The sequence below is a fragment of the Neodiprion pinetum genome, chromosome 1, assembly GCF_021155775.2.
Source record: "Neodiprion pinetum isolate iyNeoPine1 chromosome 1, iyNeoPine1.2, whole genome shotgun sequence".
Lineage (NCBI taxonomy): Eukaryota > Metazoa > Arthropoda > Insecta > Hymenoptera > Diprionidae > Neodiprion > Neodiprion pinetum.
In genome coordinates this window covers 38,884,437-38,905,082 of record NC_060232.1, presented here as the reverse complement: position 1 = coordinate 38,905,082, position 20,646 = coordinate 38,884,437, and the positions used below count along the sequence as shown (strand labels likewise).

The 20,646-nt window shown below is 41.2% G+C and overlaps 2 protein-coding genes and 1 long non-coding RNA gene across 5 annotated transcripts in view; 1 reads left to right on the top strand and 2 right to left on the bottom strand.

Moving 5' to 3' along the window:
• The first annotated feature begins 255 nt into the window (after nt 1–255).
• Nucleotides 256–11,741, top strand: Eaat1 (Excitatory amino acid transporter 1). Of its 2 annotated transcripts, XR_006882477.2 has the most exons (11): nt 256–493; nt 5,874–6,144; nt 8,280–8,463; nt 8,548–8,590; nt 8,778–8,814; nt 9,402–9,585; nt 9,659–9,892; nt 9,984–10,175; nt 10,358–10,492; nt 10,703–10,905; nt 11,161–11,741. XR_006882477.2 is itself a non-coding variant. In XM_046619878.2 (10 exons), exons 2-10 carry the CDS (start codon nt 5,889–5,891, stop codon nt 10,851–10,853), a joined length of 1,416 nt encoding a protein of 471 aa, XP_046475834.1. In that variant the 5' UTR covers nt 256–493; nt 5,874–5,888; the 3' UTR covers nt 10,854–11,741. The 2 variants fall into 2 exon arrangements, 1 of the variants encoding a protein (XP_046475834.1); XM_046619878.2 differs by having other exon boundaries at nt 10,703–11,741.
• Nucleotides 7,065–9,664, bottom strand: LOC138190563 (uncharacterized). Its single transcript, XR_011176611.1, has 2 exons — nt 9,382–9,664; nt 7,065–7,183 (listed from the first exon to the last, which is right to left on the bottom strand). It is a non-coding gene; the product is annotated as an uncharacterized lncRNA (long non-coding RNA).
• The window catches only part of Tsp (Thrombospondin), a 23,865-nt gene continuing 14,226 nt past the window's right edge, over nt 11,008–20,646 (bottom strand). For both annotated transcript variants that reach the window (XM_046619835.2, XM_046619853.2), the window contains 11 exons: nt 18,662–18,848; nt 18,505–18,590; nt 18,292–18,364; nt 17,472–17,661; nt 16,715–17,120; nt 16,212–16,364; nt 15,011–15,392; nt 14,557–14,910; nt 14,242–14,469; nt 13,631–14,140; nt 11,008–13,547 (listed from right to left, as the gene is read on the bottom strand). In XM_046619835.2, coding sequence (XP_046475791.1) covers nt 13,435–13,547; nt 13,631–14,140; nt 14,242–14,469; nt 14,557–14,910; nt 15,011–15,392; nt 16,212–16,364; nt 16,715–17,120; nt 17,472–17,661; nt 18,292–18,364; nt 18,505–18,590; nt 18,662–18,848 — 2,682 coding nt within the window. In that variant the 3' untranslated portion in view covers nt 11,008–13,434. The remainder of the gene's footprint in view (nt 13,548–13,630; nt 14,141–14,241; nt 14,470–14,556; nt 14,911–15,010; nt 15,393–16,211; nt 16,365–16,714; nt 17,121–17,471; nt 17,662–18,291; nt 18,365–18,504; nt 18,591–18,661; nt 18,849–20,646) is intronic.

The window sequence follows — 20,646 nt, the reverse complement described above, 5'->3', positions numbered from 1 at the left end:
AACAAGTGAGCTTTGAACACACATGGAATGTCCGTCTGCACAAATATCACAAGGATTTCGTTTTCCTTCCTTTGTTTCTGCCCCTTTCGCCGTATTTGGAATTCTTTTTTTTTTTTTTTTTTTCATCTTTGTACGCGGTCAAACAAGCGTGGTGCTTCTGTCCGGCGAATATTAGCCTCGAGGCGACTGAAACGGTCCGGGGAATCCAAACGAAACAAGCGCAACAAGAAGCGAAGAGGCGAGGAGGCATCGCAGAAACGCCGAAGGGCTTCATCAGAGAGCACTCCAAGCTGCTGTTCAGTCCGAGAGGAACAGCCGAGGAGGAACGAGGTGCGCGCGTGATCCACGTACACCGTTCGACTCGAATTCGTTTATCACATTAACGGGAAATTACATTCCCGGGGTTCAAACATTCATCCCTGAGGAATCGTTCGCCCGGCGTTGTGCACCACCTTGTGGATTATTACCTCGATTTCCTTCCGGCCGAAAGAGGGTAAGGGATCCAACAAATCTGGGATAAACATCGCTTTTCGGAAATAAGTCTTATACGTATATATATGCACACATACTGTGGGCCTCTGGAACTGACGTTATTCAATTCTCGCTGATTTCTCATCTCGTACACATGTATGCTGAGCTTTACGACAAATATCGCTCACGGACTTGTGCGATAAGATCTTTGCATATGCGATCGAATCGAAAGAGCGATTTATGGATCTTTCTGCGTAATGCAGGGCGTTTTTACTCTTTCTGACGCCTCGTTCACAACCGTCATTCGCTGTCGGATCGCAGGATATAAGGATCCGAATCTAGTGCTCGGTACTTTATCTCATGTACGAGAGAAAAAACATTGACAAATTGTTCGAGGATTGGCTACGTTATAGTTGTCACGTGTCTGGGAGAAAATGACGAGCATGTAACGTAGATACAGAAAACGTGTTTGAATCAAGAGTTTTTTAAAGCTTTCGTGAAACAAAAACGGCAAAAAGTATAAGCTCCTCTCAAAATTAGCACCGAATTTCAGGTTCTCGTGATCTAAAGTATAGATCGCATTCCCTCAAAATCCGCGTTATTATTGGATGCGTTTCGTTTGTCACGTTTTGAAATCAAAGGGTTCGAAAAAAGCTGCAGCTTCAGATTGGCTGATTCTGGATTTTTTGAAACAAAGTTGTACGCATTGTGGCTTAAGGATAAACGACGAATTCACGGTGGCCGATATTCTCGGGATAAACGTTACAGAGAAAAAGCGCGCGTCTTTCAAATTTGAATTACAACGCGTTCGCGCGGCGATTTTAAATTGCAGTTTTAAATAACGAATGCAGAAGAGCTGTTTGACCGCTTTATGGTTACACGATCGGATTGCGCAAGTTACGCACACTAATGCGTAAGTATCAAGAGAGGAGAGTGCAGGGCCGCGTTTATCTATGTTGGACTGGATCCCGGCGTTTCTTGAACCGGCAAGGCGACCAGATTTGGACATTACGGTGACACGTGCTCGATTCATTTCGAGGGACTTAGAAGAACATGTGTAACTTGTAGCTTCGGTTTATTGTATCGACCGATGGGGTTGTAGTTTGTTTAGTTTCTTTTAGAATCTAATTAAAGATGGATACCCGATGTAAAAACTAGCGTAAATAGTTTTACCCGAGAATGTCAGTGCGTTTTTTATTTCTTTCTCAAATCATCTCATCAATCAATTTCATATGCCGAAAAAATGATTAGAGACTCGGAGAATTATGTGTGGAAATTTTTACGAAAAGACGAACACTTAATTCTTATCGTTACCGTATTATTATTTATTTATTAACTCGTCCAGTTTTTCGTAAACTTTAATATTGTCTCAAGTTTATCGTATAATGTGACTCGGATTGCGCAAAGTTCGAGGCAAAGATTTCGCACAGAATTCATTACACGTGCAACGTATTTTGAGCCAAACCACATTGACGTGAAATAATTAACTCCTTCGGAGAATTTGACGGTAATTTTGTCTGTAACTTGTATATATATTGACCTGTTTTCACTTAATTCGCAAAATTTCGGTGAAGCCAGTTTCGGTCTTTTAATAAAATTACGAAAACTTGGTGCATTCGTAAGGAAGGGTGGAACATTCGCTAGACAATGGCTGCACATAAATCGTTCATCGAAACAGAACTTTTTCGAATATTTACTTATCGAGCGCTGCAGATAGAAAATAAAAACGTTTTCGACGAGCACGTGCGATTTGTTAAGGTTGTTGGCTTCGGCGAAGGAGCGCGTAAAAAGCGAAAGTCTTACGCAAGAGAGGAATCAATTAACGAACGATTCGTTGTCATTCAGAATTTCAAGTAAATCGTTTAATCGTGATGCGGGCAATTATCCTGAAGTGAGTCACGTTAACGTAACGAAACGTGAGGAAAAAATTCATTGCATTGAAATTTTTTAATAAATTAAAGGAGTTGACTTTTTAACACATCAAGATAATGTACTAAATTTCAGACAGTCCTAAAGACGCGAAGTAACGATTTTTCCTGATCATACAACGTTACTAACTTCAATCTCGTGAATTCATTGTGTAAGAAAAGCGGGTGCTTGCCACTTGTCTTATATCTTATCGCTTCAAGATATTCGACGGATATAGAATTACATGCGGGTAGATAGGTCTATAATTTGTTATTAATGTCCACTCGCAGCTATCAGACAATTCTTTCATCGCTACTGCGATTTTTGACTTAGTTCAATTTTCGTTTCTTTCACTTGCAATGATCGAGGAAAAAATGTATCACGTTAATTGGGCAACTGCTCTAAAATGAAATGCTTTTATTACGTAATTTCTGTCTGCAGTCTGAGTATGCTTTAGTTGCGATTGTGAATCATTCATCGAAATCTCGATTTCTCAAGCTCCAAGCTTATTGTAATTCAAAGCATCGTCCCACATTATTAATATACTTGCTTAAAATTACTGGAATTTCTTTTTCCTCAAAAATGCCTGCAACATCTCACACGTTACTTTCGAATCGTTATATTCTCCGAGTGAAGTTGTCTCAAAGTAAGCAATCCCCATTATTTATACGGGTAAAGCTTGAAATAAAATGCGGATACAGAAGTCGAGACTCTCTCTTCAGTGAAAAATATTCTACGATTAAAGCCGTAACGTAAATTTTCCGCAAAAATAATTCCAGGTGTTGGGTAAAATTTAGAAAATCATTGAAACAATGCAGACTAGGATAATTTGCAAAAGTTTCAAATGACACCAAATTTCCGAAGGATTCACGTATAGAACTGGCGAGAGATGTTTGCTCCAAAAAACTGTTCCACAGTTTGATGCTTACACAAGACAAAGAGCACGAGTTACATTTCTGTCAAGATACAACGGCCTCGCTGTCATCTTTCTTTAACCCCAATCTCGCGAGCTGCGTTTTAGTCAGACACACACGCGATGTCGCATACAATGCGATATGTGCAGCGGTGAAACATATAAGAATGAAAGAAAGAGCATGCATTAATTGGATACGGTCCGTGATCAAATGGCGCTGACAATTCAGCAACAACAACACTGCCCACCAAGTGGTTCTCAAATCGATACGCACGTATGGTAATTCAACATGTTCTCCTGCAACTCTTGGATGCGATGAATCGATCAAATCCCATGTGTAATGATTCAAATATAACCGCTCAATGAACACGGCACGAGCGGATTAGGTTAGACCCAGGGAGTGGGACACCTGGTCACAAATTCAAGGAGAAAGGTGGCTTGGTCTACGTCTCTCCAGGAGGAAGGAGGTGCGGAGGTTTTCCTCTCTGAAAAGAAATCGTAATCGATCCAAAATCGACAAATTAAAAGTAATAAAGTAAATCTGAACTACGAGGACAAACATTTCAAATTAAAAATGAAACACTTCAAAAGCCAAGCCCAAATTTAAAAAGAGACGATATAGAAAGAAGAAACAATAAAAGTGCAATAAAAAAATATAGCGTCTTGACGAAAGACGGTTATTGACAATTATTTACAATCTCATAAATATCCACCAGTTTTAACCATATACACTATTTTAAACTATATACACGTGGAATGAATGAATTGTGGAATGGATGAATGAATGAATTTTAAACCTAATGACGGCTCATGTGTGGATATATTTATAAATAAATTAAAATTTTCACTCTACTATTCGTAGTTTATAAAATATTTTTAATATTGATTTCGCATAATTTTTAATTTTCAAATAATCTTAAACATGATAATACCTACCTTGGGTCCATGCCACACTGAGAGAAATTTTTAATTCCGGTTACCGCTCAGTCCTTAACTATTTTCATTTTTTACCAGAATCGAAAAATATAGTTCTAGGTAGAAAATGAAAATTAGTTTCGTAGCTGTTACCGGAAAGTCTATTATCCGTTACTGTTCTTTCTCATTGCGATCGCTGTTACTAGATTTTCTTGCAACTGTTGCGAAAATTTAATGCTTGTGCAAGAATAAATTGACGTTAAAAGTAGAGTAAACCTCAGAAACTGATTTTGCGTTGCAGTTACCAAAAAAGGATTGACAATAGCGTAAAATGGTTAGGCGCACCTCGTTTTTCGTGATTCCAACGATATTCAAACAGTTTTTTTTTCAATAGCTGTTTTACTGAATTTTTCTAGTTACCATAACAAATGAACTTTTTCTCAGTGCATGCAGCATTGAGTGCCTGCATAAGGGTGAAGGAATCTCTTTTACTCCTGGGTCACGGTGAAGTTCGTATGCAACTATAATGTTGGAAGACGCATCGGGAGTCTTGTGCAAGCGTCAATTTTTTCCATTATTATTCACACAATGGCGTCAAACTGGTTTTCTGCACTACTGCTTTAATATGTTCCTATACGCATGTACAGGGGGCATTCCACGTCGAGTTAGCAGCCTATGCACCTCACCCTCTTCTATTCCAATAATTTTTTAGCATGACGTTATTACCGACCCAAAAGGGTCTCGGGATTTTATTCAGATTTTTTTACGCGACCGGTGAAATTTGGAGAAAAATCGATTTGAAATGTGATTTTTAAGTACCATGCGATAATTGGATCTCAATATTTACTTTTTTTCCGCACTTTTTAGTTTTTTCTGAATCTGCAATCCATTCAGATCGAGTCGTATAAAAAAAAAAAAAAGAATGGAAAATTTCCGGCATGGAAAAACTGGAAACTTGCAAAAAAAAAAAAAAAATAAATAAAATAGTAAATATTGACATCCTATTATCGCGTGTTGCTCAAAAATGAAAAATTTTTTTCTAGAGATTTTGAAATCAGCGATTTCATATGAATTTCACCAGTAACTAAAGAGAATCTTAAACAATTCCCGACACCCTTTCGGATCGGTAAGAACATCACACTAAAAATTGATCAAAATCGAAGGGGGAGAACTACACGAGTTGCTAATTCGACGTGGAATGCCCCATAGATATGTAGTTATACGTAATGAGGAACTAATTGCAAGCCTTCCTCGATTCCTTTTCTCAACGGACAAACACTGTCACGACTTACCCATGCGGCCGCACTTTCCTCACGTTTTTCCGTCATCGCTCCACCCGTTCTTCTCTTTTCTCATTTTACACTTATTGTCACTACTCAGTCTGCCATTTGCATGTACCAGACTTCAATTGCGCGATAAGAATTAATTCTTTCGATCCGATTCAAGGTACGGAGTAGCTTGGTATTGTACATGAAATTTAATTGCACCGACGAAAGTTCAAGAGAAGATATCCAACCGCGGAATACATTTGTCGCAATCAAGTTCGCGGTTAGTTCGGTGGTTTCGAGTGTGAAAATGGAGACAAGAGATAAATGGACCAGCAGACTTAAATTGATGTACAAATTTGCTTCGCATGTTCGCGTAACTTGAACAATATCTGTTTCAGACACCTGCAGCAATCATGGCGCCGCGAAGACTGAAGAGTTGCATGTCGGAAAATCTCCTCACGATTTTGACGGTCATGGGAGTCGTAGGAGGAACGGTCCTTGGACTCATCTTAAGGAACGTCAGGGACTCCGGAGACTGGTCGAAACGTGAAATTATGTACGTCCAGTTCATGGGAGATTTGTTCCTCCGGATGCTGAAGGCTCTGATTCTGCCCCTCATCGTCTCGAGCATCGTCAGTGCAATCGGAAGTCTGGATCTCTCGTTGTCAGGTATACCAAGGAATTTATCCTTTTCCGTGGTTCCGTCATTGCGGAAAGATCGTGCTTGAATTTACCGAATCGAGAACAGAGCAGTCAATTATAATGGATTAAACGCACTCCAATATCTCCAGTGATGTCATAAGCAGACCAAGTTTACACTGTGCGGTAACATTGCCAACACATGCCGTGGTAATAATCGCGTAGATGATTACAATTCCAAGCTTTTAAAGTTAACAGGGATACGTCCAGCTCTGCCACACGATGTGCAAATCACTCTGGGCGTCGATGCAGAGCCTCTCGGCCACGTCGTAGATCAAATATGGTGGCAAATTCCCCTCATGAAATTATACCAAACCACTGTCAATACCTTGTCATGAATTGTAATTATACATACCGTAACCGTTTGTGCTGAACGAACAGCTTCTTAGCAGCAGGTAATAAATAATAAATCATGGACGAGCGTGAATTTTTTACCCGGATGAATCTTCCCGTTTCACAGCTCACAATTAGCGTCTTGATTCTATCTTCAAAATTACCCCAAAATGTATTTCCGGGTTCACACATCGAGTCTTGACTTGGCATTTCTTCGATGCCCGATCGTTATGAATCCACGACTATCGTCAATAAAATATTAATAAAATCGCGGCGGTCGATGTAGGCGCGAAATCCTTTAGCTTGGGTATGAAATAATCGCTTGTTTCGTGACTGCAAACTGTCGGCGTGAAGCGATAAGCCTAATCTTTCCAATGATAACCATGTAAGGATTCACTGCATGCAATTTCAAGAATCATTCTGTATTCACGCGAAAATAATAAGTAATTATACGCGTCGACGGGACCTTGAACCACATTCAGATATGATAATGTAGCACGAGCTTCGGCGATTTTTACATGCGGAGAAAGTATGTAAGTCACATTTTTGCATATCAATTTTTAATCCTTTACGCTCAGTGTGTCCCACCCTTTTTATTGCACCTTTTTGTTTATTAAACTACTTTCTTGGTAACAACAGCTGAGTTTTTTCATTCCCCAATGGCCCTAAAATATTTCTACAAGTAAAAAAAATATGAAATTTATTTATTTATCTATTGGATAAATAGCACATGTCAACGAATGATCAAAATTCGTATTTTTCCACAAAAAAAAGCATCTTCTGCTATTGTAATATAATCATCCGAATGCCAATTTTTACACTAACTTAATACATAGCTGATAATTTTACAGACTTTTTTCAACATTTTTCTCATTGTTGTTTTTGTTTGTCCGTCATATTTGATCCGCCATTTTGAATTTCATAATTTTGAATTCAGATTCATTATCAGAGACCCCAAAAACCATGCAACACAAAGTTTTATCAGAATCAAATAACTTTTTGAATATACGACCTCCATATTGGATCCGCCATTATGAAATCTTCATTTTGAATTTTCGAATTTCGAATTCAGATTCGTAATCAGCGACCCCAAAAACCCTTTATGTACAAAATTTCAAGTGAATCTCGAGAGAAAAACGTGAGCGTGAAAGAGTTAAAAGAGAAATGACTGGAATTCGATTTCCGTTGTAGGGTGTAAGGAAATCGCAGAATGTCTCAGACCTGCACTCGCGTGGTTTTCATAATTATCTAACCCCGTTTCGAATTAACAGCTTAGTTTTTCGAAGATGAGGGGGGAGTAGCGTATAGCGGAATGGTGGGAACGTGGTTTTGCTTCCTTTGTGATCACTATCATGCAGAACGCCGTTGAAGAGAAAGGCAATAGTTTTGCATAGTATAACGGTACGCAGTACTTGACCTCTGTGCAACAGCCAACACGGGTAGCTCAAGTTTTGCAATATACCTCTTCGGTATAATGGGACAAGGAGAATTAACCAGCCTCCGATTATCGTATCGACAAATGGTTTACGATCTTGAGGGACGCTTGATTCAAGCGAAACCAAACATTTGTAATAGATAAAGGGTCACAAGAATTTTGGAATTAAGCATTCGGTCAGCTCAAGGTGGTCCACATCTTGTTCACGGACAGTATTTTTATGCAGCAGAAAAACGGAATCGCTTATAATTTCATTCACAGATTTATCGGTAGGAAGATTCACTCGACGATTATCATTATTTCAACGGACATGTAAAACGTGTGAATAAATTTTCAGGAAAAATTGGAAGCCGCTCGATTTATTATTACGCTACGACGACGGTGTGCGCTGTCATTCTGGGTATCATTTTGGTCCTCGTAATTCGTCCCGGGGAGATTGGATCGGCTGAATACGAAGCCGACAAATCAAAGGTTCCCACGAGAAATGTTACGACGGAGGATACGTTGCTCGATTTGATCAGGTAATGATCCACCCTCTGCGATTCTTGTTTTCAACGATCTTCTTTTCAGCTAGGAATTAACGCGTTGCTTTTTTCATTCCGCAGGAACATTTTCCCGCCGAATCTAATCCAGGCCTGCATTAGCCAGGTGAGTGACACGGAACGTTTGTTCGGTTAAAAGAAGAAAATATTTTTCATGGTTCTAGACGTGCAGCTTCGAAAAGGTTGCCTTGTGCCTTCATTGTGTCCTTGTCATGTTCAGATTAATAATTTATCCGTTAGTTCCGTCGGAGTAGAAGTAAGCATACATCTGTAAATCGTTTTTCACGTTTCAGTATCGAACAGAGCTGGTGGACCCTCACAATGAATCCAGTGAGTATAAGTCTTGTATAAACAAATTTCTAACCGTGACACAACGCTGTTTATTCATCGCTCAAGGTGTTGCTGGGATCGCGGTCATGACATTGAGTTGCTACGGGTATTATTCTAGCCGTTGAATTAACATGCGTTGGCTGAATCGACTCTAAAATTTCGTACAAATCATGATCCTTGATCGCAGTTGCGCGCGGATTAATGTATAAGATCGTTCTTCCAAATGGTGATTAATCAGACCGAGGCGATGAAGTTTTTATCAATTTAGGTCAACGACATGCACAAAGATTAGCCAACTGAAGGCTCTTGAACTTTGAACCATGGACCCCGCGATACGGAGGCACGACGATTACCTCCTCATTCATACACTCGATTCTTCTTCATAAATCGCTGGTTACCATCCTCGCGCGAAAATGATCCAGCTTTACTTTTAACTCTTGGTCATTTCAGAAGATCAACTGTTTATCATCGTTTTATCAATAGTCGCGGAGTCAAATTCGTATGAAAAGATGATCATGAATCGTGTCGTCAGTGATGTAAACAAAAATGAAACGACGTGTTTTATACCTTTTCTTGCAATTCGCCAGTTCCTTTGAAATCCTGGAAAATCGAACACACCTACGCCGATGGAACAAACACCCTGGGTCTCGTGATATTTGCAATCGTGATGGGAATAACTCTGGCCAAGATGGGGGAGGTCGGTAAACCACTATTTGACTTCTTCCACTCGCTCTCCGAAGCGATGATGATCATCACTAACTGGGTGATCTGGTAGGTCGATACTTCGGACTTTTGATATCCGATTCATGCTGCGAGTTGCCGTCAATTTTGTTTTACCCTCCAGGATCTCGCCTATCGGTGTCCTTTTCCTGGTCAGCTCGAAGATCTTGGAAATCGAAGATCTCGGGGAGATAGTCGGTAAGCTAGGCATCTACTTCGCCGTTGTCCTCCTGGGTCTCTTCCTCCACGGTTTCGGCACCCTGACAATAATCTACTACGTCTGCACTCGGGAGCTGCCCTTCAAGGCGATCGGTCAGATGGGTCAGGTTTTGGTAACGGCGTTCGGAACAGCTTCAAGGTAAATCCTTGGGCACTCCGCACTTCCAAGGCTTTATCGTTAGCGTTTGCTCGGGAGGTAAGACGGAAGATTTCACTCGTTTTTCTTACAGTTCCGCCACCCTGCCCATCAGCCTTCAATGCCTCGACCAAATGGGACTCGATCCCAGAATCACAAGGTTCGTCGTCCCCATCGGAGCCACCATCAACATGGACGGTACCGCTTTGTACGAGGCGGTTGCCGCCATTTTCATCGCTCAGATCAGGAAAGTGCAGCTGGGTATTGGAAGTGTCATTGCCATAAGGTGAGCACCGAAGCCTAACCGAAGACCATGACTTGACATTAGATGCCCAATGTTCTGGGTGTCCGTTTGTTGTATTTTGCTTTTTAAAAATGCGCCGCAATTGCTTGCAAATACTCTGAGAATCCTTCACCTCGTTTATAACTGGTAGAATCGTTCCTACAATGAAACGATTGGTTCTTTAGCGTGACTGCGACTGCGGCTAGCATCGGAGCTGCTGGCATTCCCCAGGCTGGTCTTGTCACGATGGTCATGGTACTGGACACCGTTGGCTTACCCTCAGAAGACGTCAGTGTGATCATCGCTGTTGATTGGTTGCTGTGAGTACATACCGTAAAATGATTATTGTTGCACCAATTGTCAGCTCAAACGATTTGAACTGGAGCTACATCAATTATCGCTTCTTTCTCGAATGGAAATATCTTGCTCACCCTTTTTTATTTTCTAAAATTTCTCCCTCTTGTTTTTACGTATTCAAGGTCGTGGTAGTCAGTGCGAGTGAAATTTTAATGAGGATGTTTCGATTTTAGCGACCGATTCCGTACAACGATAAACGTGATGTGCGACCTTCTGGGAGCTTGCATAATAGAGAAAATGAGTAAAGGAGAGCTTGCAGCGGCGGAGTTGCGTCAGCAGGAGGAGAGCGTCGAGCTTACCCATCTAAGGAAATCAGAAGCGTGAAAAAGTGATTATATGTACATGATAATCGGCCATGCATATAACCTTCGCATTAGTATGTATATAATTATTATACATTATGAATACGTAAATGGCGACTGTTGCATGTGTCAGTAGCCACGCGCCGATAATATCGCCAACATTTTTTGTCTCATCAATCGGCGTTTATACATTATATACCTTTCAAGGTTCGCCATATATTTCTTGCCGTGTTACATAAGTTTAAAATAAGTCTAATCACAGCGGCTGCTCCACATAACAATTGATCAGGCCTCCGAAATATAACGGGACTTGCAATTTTATTTTTCAGACTGCAGCTGACACACGTTTCAAACGTTGAAATCGCGAATGTATATATTTTGTTGTTGCTGAAATTACATATGCTATATATAGTCACACTACACACATTACCTATATATATATATATATACACACAGATAATTGTTTTCCCTCGTCGATCATGTGTTAGATTGCTTCGTCCATTCCAGATTATATTGAATATTCGCCTGCAACATCAAACTGTGAGTCTAGAATTGAATGTCGATAAAAAAACGTGTGTAAAACAATCTCGCTCATTACCGACGACGTATAACTTGACAATCGCTTGTGCCTGACAATAATTAGTATATCTATTATTATATCCGTTATAATCGACATCGCAGAACGTGGGACTCAAGAACTATACATATATTATAACTACCTATAAATAATACGATACATTTTCCAAGTCAATAAATTAAGTGCCATTTCTTTTTCTCATCTTGACGCGGTACTGGAATTATCATTCTTACTATGTTTTTTTTTTCCTTCAACCATACGTACATACGTATAATATGGAATAGCAAACCTTTGATACTTAAATTGTATACTTAATAAATGTACCTCGATTTATATGACTGTAATACCGTGCTACACACCTACTCACGCTTTATTTAAACTAGGTACGTTTATACAGGTGTACCTTTTTATTTATATATGCATACTTTCGGAGGCACATATCCGCAAATCGCTGCCGACGTGTTCGTTCTTGTCTTAGAAATGTAGACAACGTAACTCAAATGTCAACGACATTAGTAATAATAATAATAATAACAACAATAATAATAATGATAATAATAATAATTGTGGTAATAATGATAATAATGAATTGATGAATACTTAATATGGCTGAATACTAGGTGCTTTTAAGAAACGTAATATTGTGTAGTTACATATAGACATACCATACATGCATATGTAATTCTTGGCGAAGATAATATAGTTAGTATAAATGTATAGAACGCAGCGCGTTTCGATTGTTTGTTGGTAATAATTATATCGTAAATTGACTGCGAAAAAATCATCGTAATCCTACGCTAGAAAAACATAGATATTACGCAGATCGATGGATCTTCATTGATATTACGTCGTTGGCTCGTTATAAATGATATTTGTGCTACTGTACTTACCGTATAAGGAAAGCTAACGATAAAAGTAGTCATTTTGCTTTACATATTTGTTATACTTATAGTATATATATATATATATATATATATATATATATATATATATATATATATATATATATAAATAGGTGAATAGATAAAATTCCCGAGAAAAATTATCTGCACTGGTGCTGAATTAAAAAATATTACGTTCATGTGACAAATTTGAGGAACGAAAAAAAAAAAGCAGATTACATATTGATAGTACATTGTTAGCTCTCGCCATACGCTGTCAGAAGTCTTATATAGGTATATATTTACACATATATATAATTATATTATATACACGTTTATTTCCAACGTCATTTAATTCAATTACGATTGTTAATCTTGATATAAACTTTAGATTTGATTGGAGATCATCTATGAAAATCGGATACGTTAACAAAATATATCATGTATGGATATACACGCTAAATACTACTCGGTCACTTTATTCAAACGTCGTTTATGCTCACGATGTTTCCGATGTCACCTTGTCTGTAAAAAAAAAAACTCCGAACCTAATCCCTTACTCAGTTTTATGATTTTGTTTCTTCAACACCTGGAAGTGCAATATTACATTTGTAAATTGTGGTATCGATAATTTCCTTCAACACTTACAGGTAAGCTTGAATGACGAAACGCCTCGGGTCTTTATGATTCGAACTGGATTATTCACGAACGCTCAATAACGTGAAAACTATGGTTACTTTTAGTAAGTAGAATATATTATATCTTTATTCATAATAACTATCACTTTTTACATTAAAAGTAACGATATAAAAATTCTAGTCCGTGCCGTGCAGGTTTTGACATTACAATACGTAATTATTATTGTATAATTACTACGACTTTATCTCAGAGCCACTGAAAATAGTGCGGGGTTTCGTATAACTGTGTCAATCCAGATGGCAGTAAAATTTTTTCCACACCTTCGGCATCGTGACTTTTATAACAATGGTCAACCGTATACGAAATTTTGATTTGTGCAGTCGATCTGATCTCCGGACATGATTAGTCATACTTGTATGTTTAATAATTGTAAGCATTGGCGTATTGATTCACCTCTTAATCCGACGAGCATATCATCCCTAAAACGTTGAACTACAAGTCAAACTCTATCCTCCGCGGTTTGTAGCCACCCCTCCAAAGTGAGCCTTGCTACGATCAATGTGCACAGCTCGTTGAAGCTCTGGCGATAAATCTCTGTACACGATTTCCGGCACGTGTTCTGAAAATCAACATAGACCAGTGAAATTTGGCTCGAATCATGCGGTGAGATGCGATTAAGATTCGGATTAATTTTAAGCTCACCGTTGCATCGATAGACGAGGTCCGACCATATGATAGCTTCCTGGGAGAAGCAGAAGACCCCGAGACTTCCGCCCTTCAACGTCGAGTCGAATATGTTTCCGGAATCAGCGACCATGTGCCTTCCCTCGTATATCCTGAGCCTGATCAGTCCGATCTCCGGCCTATGGAGGAGCAGCCAGCGGTAGGAGGTGTGATCCTTCCACCCGACGTTCCTGGGATCCTTCCACAGCAGCTTGACCTGGTCCTCGGTGTCACCGGTGTGCCAAATGCTGTTCCTCAACATTTCACCCGGTCCAGTGACCGAGTTCACCAGCTTTATCTGGATCCCAGGTTCGGCGACTGCTCGGAACGGCGTCGACTGCCAGTATGTCTGGCTCTTCTTCTTCCACATGACCACGTAGAACTTCTGATTGCTTTGATAGGAGAATATGAAGCCCGCGTAATCGTCGTCGATGGTGGTGTCGACGTAGAACGTACCCTCGAAATCCACACCGTTAAACGTGTCGAGGCCTAGAGTCCAAGATAATTGCCAATGAAGTTAGGGATTGAGAAGAAAAAAAAAAAAGAAAAAAACAACCAAGGTGGGAAAATTTTAAGCAGTTCAAACTAACCGACGGCGATACCAGGATCACTGTTCACCGTCTGCAGGATTTCCGACCCGTTATTCTGGATCACCCAGTTCGGATCCATCTGGGCCTCGCCGACGGGGTCGAGTACGATGGTCTCGAACGCCCGGAAGTCAGTCGCCCATATCAAGCTGTTGTTCGGACAGTTGTCGAAGTTGTTTGGCACCCTGTCGTCGTCCGCGTCCGTCTTGCATTTGTCCTTGCGGAAATCATCTTCGGGAGAAGCGGTTTCGAATGTTATACACCTACCGAAGACGATCGTCGCGTCGTCGTCAAAATACTTAAAAATCGATCACTCACAGCCGGGTCTTAGTTGCTCGGGGTTATAGGAGTACGGACAGTTGTCCCTGTCGTCCGGGATGCCGTCGCCATCCTTGTCGTCGTCGCAGGCATCACCTATGCCATCCTTGTCCGTGTCAGCTTGGTCTCCGTTCGCCACGTCCGGACAGTTGTCCCTGTCGTCCTGAAACCCGTCACCATCCCTGTCTGCACCGGTGTCACAGGCATCGCCGACGTTGTCTCTGTCACTGTCCCTCTGATCGGCGTTCGACGAGTACGGACAGTTGTCGCAGACGTCGCCGAGACCGTCACGATCACGGTCGGACTGGTCGACGTTCGCCTTCCACGGGCAATTGTCATGGATGTTTATAATTCCTGAAAAAGTACAGTGCAGGTACCATTGAATTAACTACCAGAGTAATGTCAACAGTAGGCCTGATCCATCGGTACCATCTCCGATGTTCCTTATAATCACCGTCGTTATCGATGTCATCGTCGCACGAGTCCCCTAACTTGTCACCATCGACGTCACGCTGTCCTGGATTGTAAATGTACGGACAATTGTCACAGGCGTCTCCCACACCGTCTAATCTAGCACGATCGTTGTCCTCCTGTTCAGGGTTGTAAACGGTTGGGCAGTTGTCCGCCACATTCGGGATGTTGTCGTTATCCTTGTCCAAATCGCAGGCGTCTCCCTGCCCATCTCTGTCCGTATCCTCCTGCCCTCCGTTCGGAGTGCGAGGACAGTTGTCGGCCATGCAGGTTCGCTCGGAGCAGGCCAACTTGCTGTCTGGAAAACCGTCCTGGTCGACGTCGATCCCGCAGAGTTTACCGTTTCCAGCCCAGCCGATTTTACACTGCGAATAACCATTGGTACCGCTCGTTATCACTAACGTATGACAACAGTCGAGAGGAAGATAAATATTGGGTTCCGGTATGTCGGGAGACGTGATATACGTGTAATTGCAATGATGTCGGGATGCGGGCAAGTTGTTTCTTTCTGTTTTTGCATTTTACGATTGAGCCGTGTTGTAGTCGACTTGATAACGGTTTTAATAATTTTTAATTCAAATCATAATTATACAATCAAGGGCAACAGACGATGTCAGTAAATTGTTACACTGAGTGAGTGAGTAAAGCCTGCTTGGCATAGAATACGACTGTCCAAGACTATCCCATGATTCTTCATGGAATATACCTAACTACAACCATAGTAGGATGCTTAATTGGAAGCTTACAAAAATATGTATAATGTTTTAGTGCGTATAATGTTTCGTCGCAGGAGCGACTGTGCCGTGATTGGGTTGTGACAGGGGGTACAGGTGAAGCTCTCTGAGTTGCCCCCACGTTCGATTCTCCGGAGAATGAAAAACCTACAAGAAGTGAATCGGGTTGAAAAGCACCAACGGATGTAACTCTTCTAGACAAAAGGCTCGGCTATAAGTAACAACGATCGAAAGAGAAGGCATGACTTAGAGAGGTCTCACTGTGCCATGTCCAATGTATCTTCGTGTTTGCCTAGTGTCCGATGACCTTATACGATTACTACATGGTATAGGTATGGGCATTTATTTTTTAAGTATTTCGTCCGCGTGCCAAAAGATCCGTGAAAATTATTGAGGTTCAACGTGTTTCGACTGCAGACGTGGTCAATAGTTCCAAAGGACTTATTTTACCATGCAGGCGTATTCGTTGTTTCCGTAGTACTTGCAGTTGGCGTTATCGTCGCATACGGTTTCTCCGTCATCGCAGACTACATTCGCTGGCCTGCACCCTGTGGCCTGATTACCAACGTAGCCTGGCCTGCACGGACCGCACCTGACAGTACCCTGAAAATGCAGTAAACAATACGGTTTGGTAGTTTCTACCTCATTGTTAGTCGGAAAAAATATCTGCTTGACGTTCAATTGTTCGTTCTATCCACGAATAGGGGCATGGTTCAGGATCCGATTTTGAAAAAAGTCAAAGTTTGATGTATTTACTTTGATTTGGTGCTTTGGTAACTTGTCTAAATTCTTAATTTCAACCCCACGAATATACAATCGTCTCTCCGTAACTCAAGCACAGGAATCATGCACCCTCGGCTTCACGATGGTTACAAGAAGTTACGGAGAGTAACGATTGCCAAGAAATCTCATTGAGCTCTTCCCCAATCGGACCAACGAAAATTGACACTCACGCCGGCACTGAAGCACTGAGAATTTGGAACACATCCCCCGTTTCTCCCGTCATTACACCTGTCGATGAGGGTGCATCGCTGCCTCCTTCTTCGAGCGTCTTCGCTGTTCAGACCGGAAACGGTGCGTCCTTCGTACCCGGGTGGGCAGGGGCCACACCTGTATCCGGGAGATAGATTCGTGCAGCGAACCATGGGGTCGCATGGCTGATCGAGATCGCACTCGTCGACGTCGTGACAGTCCGTTCCATTCCCGGTGAATCCCGCGGGACAAGCTCCGCACCGATAATATGGCGGGCTGTCCATTGACATGCATTGCACCCCTCTGTGACACAGATTCAGCTGGCAGCCCTTCAGCCGTTCGCATCTTTCCCCGTCCCCTGTGTATCCTGAGGGACACGGACCGCACCTGAAAGTTACACATGGATTCGACATTGTGGAGCTTCTTTTGCCTTAATCGAAGGAAGGGTTTGCCATTCTCTAATGTCAAGTACCAACGATTTGTGCATTCGGAATGTTTCGCGTAAGTGAATTATAACGAAGTCATACTTCAACTTCGTATCATGGCTTCAAGTGACTTTATCCAACCCCAACCGACTTCGAGTAACCTTGAACGGATCGACATGACTTCACATAGTGACCTCAATTGACTTTTTATCAAGTCTACACAGGTTCCTGATCAGAGAATGGTTTATCCCACGGGTAGAATATTAGTTCTTTTAGTCAGACGAAAGACAGGGATCATAATGGAAATTCTCACCTGTAGCCATCATCCCTATCGTAGCACGTGACGCCAGGGAAACAGCGCCGATCGGCGCAAGTGTAACCTCGACGACATGATATTCCATCTCCCACGTAGCCGCGGGGGCAAGATCCACATTGTGGACCAGAGATTGTGTCCCGACATTGTGCTCCCGGGTAACATGGCGAGTTCATCGAACATGACGTGACTAAGATAAAATTTGCCGAGCAGAAACCAATTTTTTATTAATTCTATGCAATGTGCGATGTAGGGATTGGGAACAATGGAGTTCGGAGGTCTCTTTGAGAGCTGGGAAATCTTGAGAGGGCGACCTTAATAACTCTCGCAAAAATAACTTCAGACAGAAATGACTCATGACGAAAATAACCTCAACCAACAACATTTATTCAAAAAAACGGACCGAAACTACGCCATTCTTCACGAAAAATACGTAAGGTGACTGTCGCAGTCCAAAGGATAGAATAAGTTCGGCCTCCGAAAATTATTTTTCAAAATAATAAGCTAAGTAATGATCACACATACGTGTATACAACAATACAAAAATTGAATATGAATTATCTTTGTGATGAATTATTTTTGTCGAGAGTTATTGTTGTCATAAGTTATTTTCATCTCAGTTATTATTTAGCCCTAGTACTAGCAGAAGGTTCTGCAGCATATGTACATACTGTTAGTCAATCTTGAGAACAAAAAACCGAGGGATTTCGATTATTTTCAAAGTTACAAAGAGAATTTTAGATTTGACGATTTTACGACAACAAGCGGAGGGTGAGAGACGAGGGTTGCTAAAGCCGCTCGTACTGCAAAATTTAATTACCAATAAGCTTATTTTGGCGTTTGCATCCCTCGCAGTTTTCAATCAAGCTTCTCAAATGTTGGGTTTCTTGTTTCTGAAAAAACTATATCAATCAACAAGTAATCAAACTCCGTATTTCCAAGTAAGTTGAGTATGATCGATTGAAAATGGTGCGTATGATAATTTCTGCCGCTATATTTAGGAGCGTTCAGACAAACTGGCCGCTTCACTCACGTTAAATTCAACCTCATCCCTTATCCGACGAATGGATTCTATCAGCGAATTCAGAGTTTTTACGAGCAGAGCTTCCGTTAAACATCCTGAAACACGCATGTGAGCAAGTTAGAAAAGGATCCACGCGTACTTCATACTTCGATAATTCGATGCTTACGTTCGGTGTCCCAATCGGGAATAATCTGGATGTCACCCCGTCTGCGAGTATTTGGCTGGTCCGCCTGTGGCTCAGTTCCCTGCATCGTTTCAACGTCGAGGAACTCCGAACGGCAATTTTCCCGCACCAAGATGTCGCTCATTTTCATACCCGAGTACACTTTAGCCTTGTGTTTTTTCTCCTTGTACTAAAATCCGAATAAATTAATCAATATTCCTCGGGGAAAACAAGCATCCGAACATTCTTTGACTTTATAGGATACACGCGAGATTCGAGACTCGCGATAAGTCAAAGCTCCCATGATCCCTCGGGAAGTAAAGTTATCAGAATCGCATTGCAGGCTCAAAACGCGTGCTGAAAGGCACGTATATGTATATGTACTCGTATATGGGCTATTTCACGTAAAATTTGTAACGCATGTATGATTTTGCAGTATGATGTTGCAGCCGACCCAAACGGGTCTCGAAATTTTTTCAGATTTTTTTAATCACCTGTGAAACTTGAAAAAAAAATCCAAAAACCAATTCCGGAAACGCCATTTCTACAAATCTGAAAAAATTCACACTGATTTTATGATTTGAAATATGATTTTTAAGCATGACACGACAATGGGATATGGGATCTCAATATTTACTATTTTTTCTTGCAAGTTTTTAGTTTTTTCGTATCAGAATTTTTTTCGTTTTCTTACTTTTTATATGTCTTGATTTAAATAGATTGCAGAAACACATTATTTTCACGATTCCGTGATCTATTTAGATCGGGGGATATAAAAATAAACACCTCTAATTCCGACATGACAAAGCTAGAAAAGTGCGAAAAAAAGTAAATATTGAGATCCAATTATCGTGTCATGCTTAAAAATCACATTTTGAATCATAAACTCGGTGTGAATTTTTTCAGATTTAAAAAAATGGTGTTTTTGCAATTCGCTTTTCAATTATTTCAAACTCCATGGATGGCTAAAAAAATCTGAAAAAAATTCCGAGACCCTTTTGGGTTGGTTGGAACATAACACTAAAAAATGATGAAAGTCGAAAGGGATGACGTACAAGGGTTCAAAGTTTGACGTGGAATGCCCCATATACATATACATATATGCTGCGGTTAAGAGGATCGAGACGTTGTGCAAGTCGTTTGCACGGCGAAGCGCCACCACTCTCGCCCATATTTGGAAGACCCTCCGCCTACGATCCTCGTCTACAGCCTACGAGTCTTTTGCGGCCCTTGGGAGTATAGGTATACCTACTTAGAAAGGCACAACGCGGTTGTGTTACGCTTGAGTGGGTTCGGCGTTCATCGCCATAATATTTGCGCGTGGGCCATTCATTCAGCTGCCGATTACACTTTCGAGCACAACAAGCTCGGATAAACTGGTATATTTTCACCGGCTGTTTAACATATCGAATGAGTTGGCTGCGTCAAAAAGTACCGAGTATAAGGATCGCGCGGAAAAAGACTGGACACGGATGTATCGAGGTGTGATGTATGAAATGTATCAGTCGTTTACCGATGTCAGTTATCCTGAACGTGAAACCCTGGCCTTGAGCATTTCTCCTAAGATTCAGTTAAGACATGTTGAACATGTTGATGCACACGATTAGTTTGAAGATTACCGTTCCTTGGCTGCTTCTTCAGAAGGTAGGTGGTTCAAACTGTAGATGATAATTGTAGGCGAACGTATTGCAATAATGGAAAGCCTGGGTTACGTCGCAAGGCTGGGTGGCACCTCCTCGTGATCGGTTAAAGGAATTCAGGCGTGGGCCAGAAGCGGCAACAAGAATGATGCATTCTAGTGTCGGAGGTCTGTTGTCCAAGACTAGCAGGCCAAGGTACGGCTTGTGTTTATTATTCATCAATCAAGCTGCGATCGTGTTATACATACCCACCCGTACATGGATACGTATAATGGATATGTATCTGGATGTAGGACAGGGTGTAGGACAGGCTTGGTGCCAAAACCCCGTCGAGGGTGAAGCGATTGG

What these genes read in the sequence shown, in the direction of transcription:
- Eaat1 (XM_046619878.2), top strand. Translation starts at nt 5,889, where the DNA reads ATGGCGCCGCGAAGACTGAAGAGTTGCATGTCGGAAAATCTCCTCACG. An exon ending in ACGTTGCTCGATTTGATCAG is followed by an intron (nt 8,464 to 8,547) that starts GTAATGATCCAC and finishes TTCATTCCGCAG; the next exon opens with GAACATTTTCCCGCCGAATC. An exon ending in ATCGCTGTTGATTGGTTGCT is followed by an intron (nt 10,493 to 10,702) that starts GTGAGTACATAC and finishes TTTCGATTTTAG; the next exon opens with CGACCGATTCCGTACAACGA.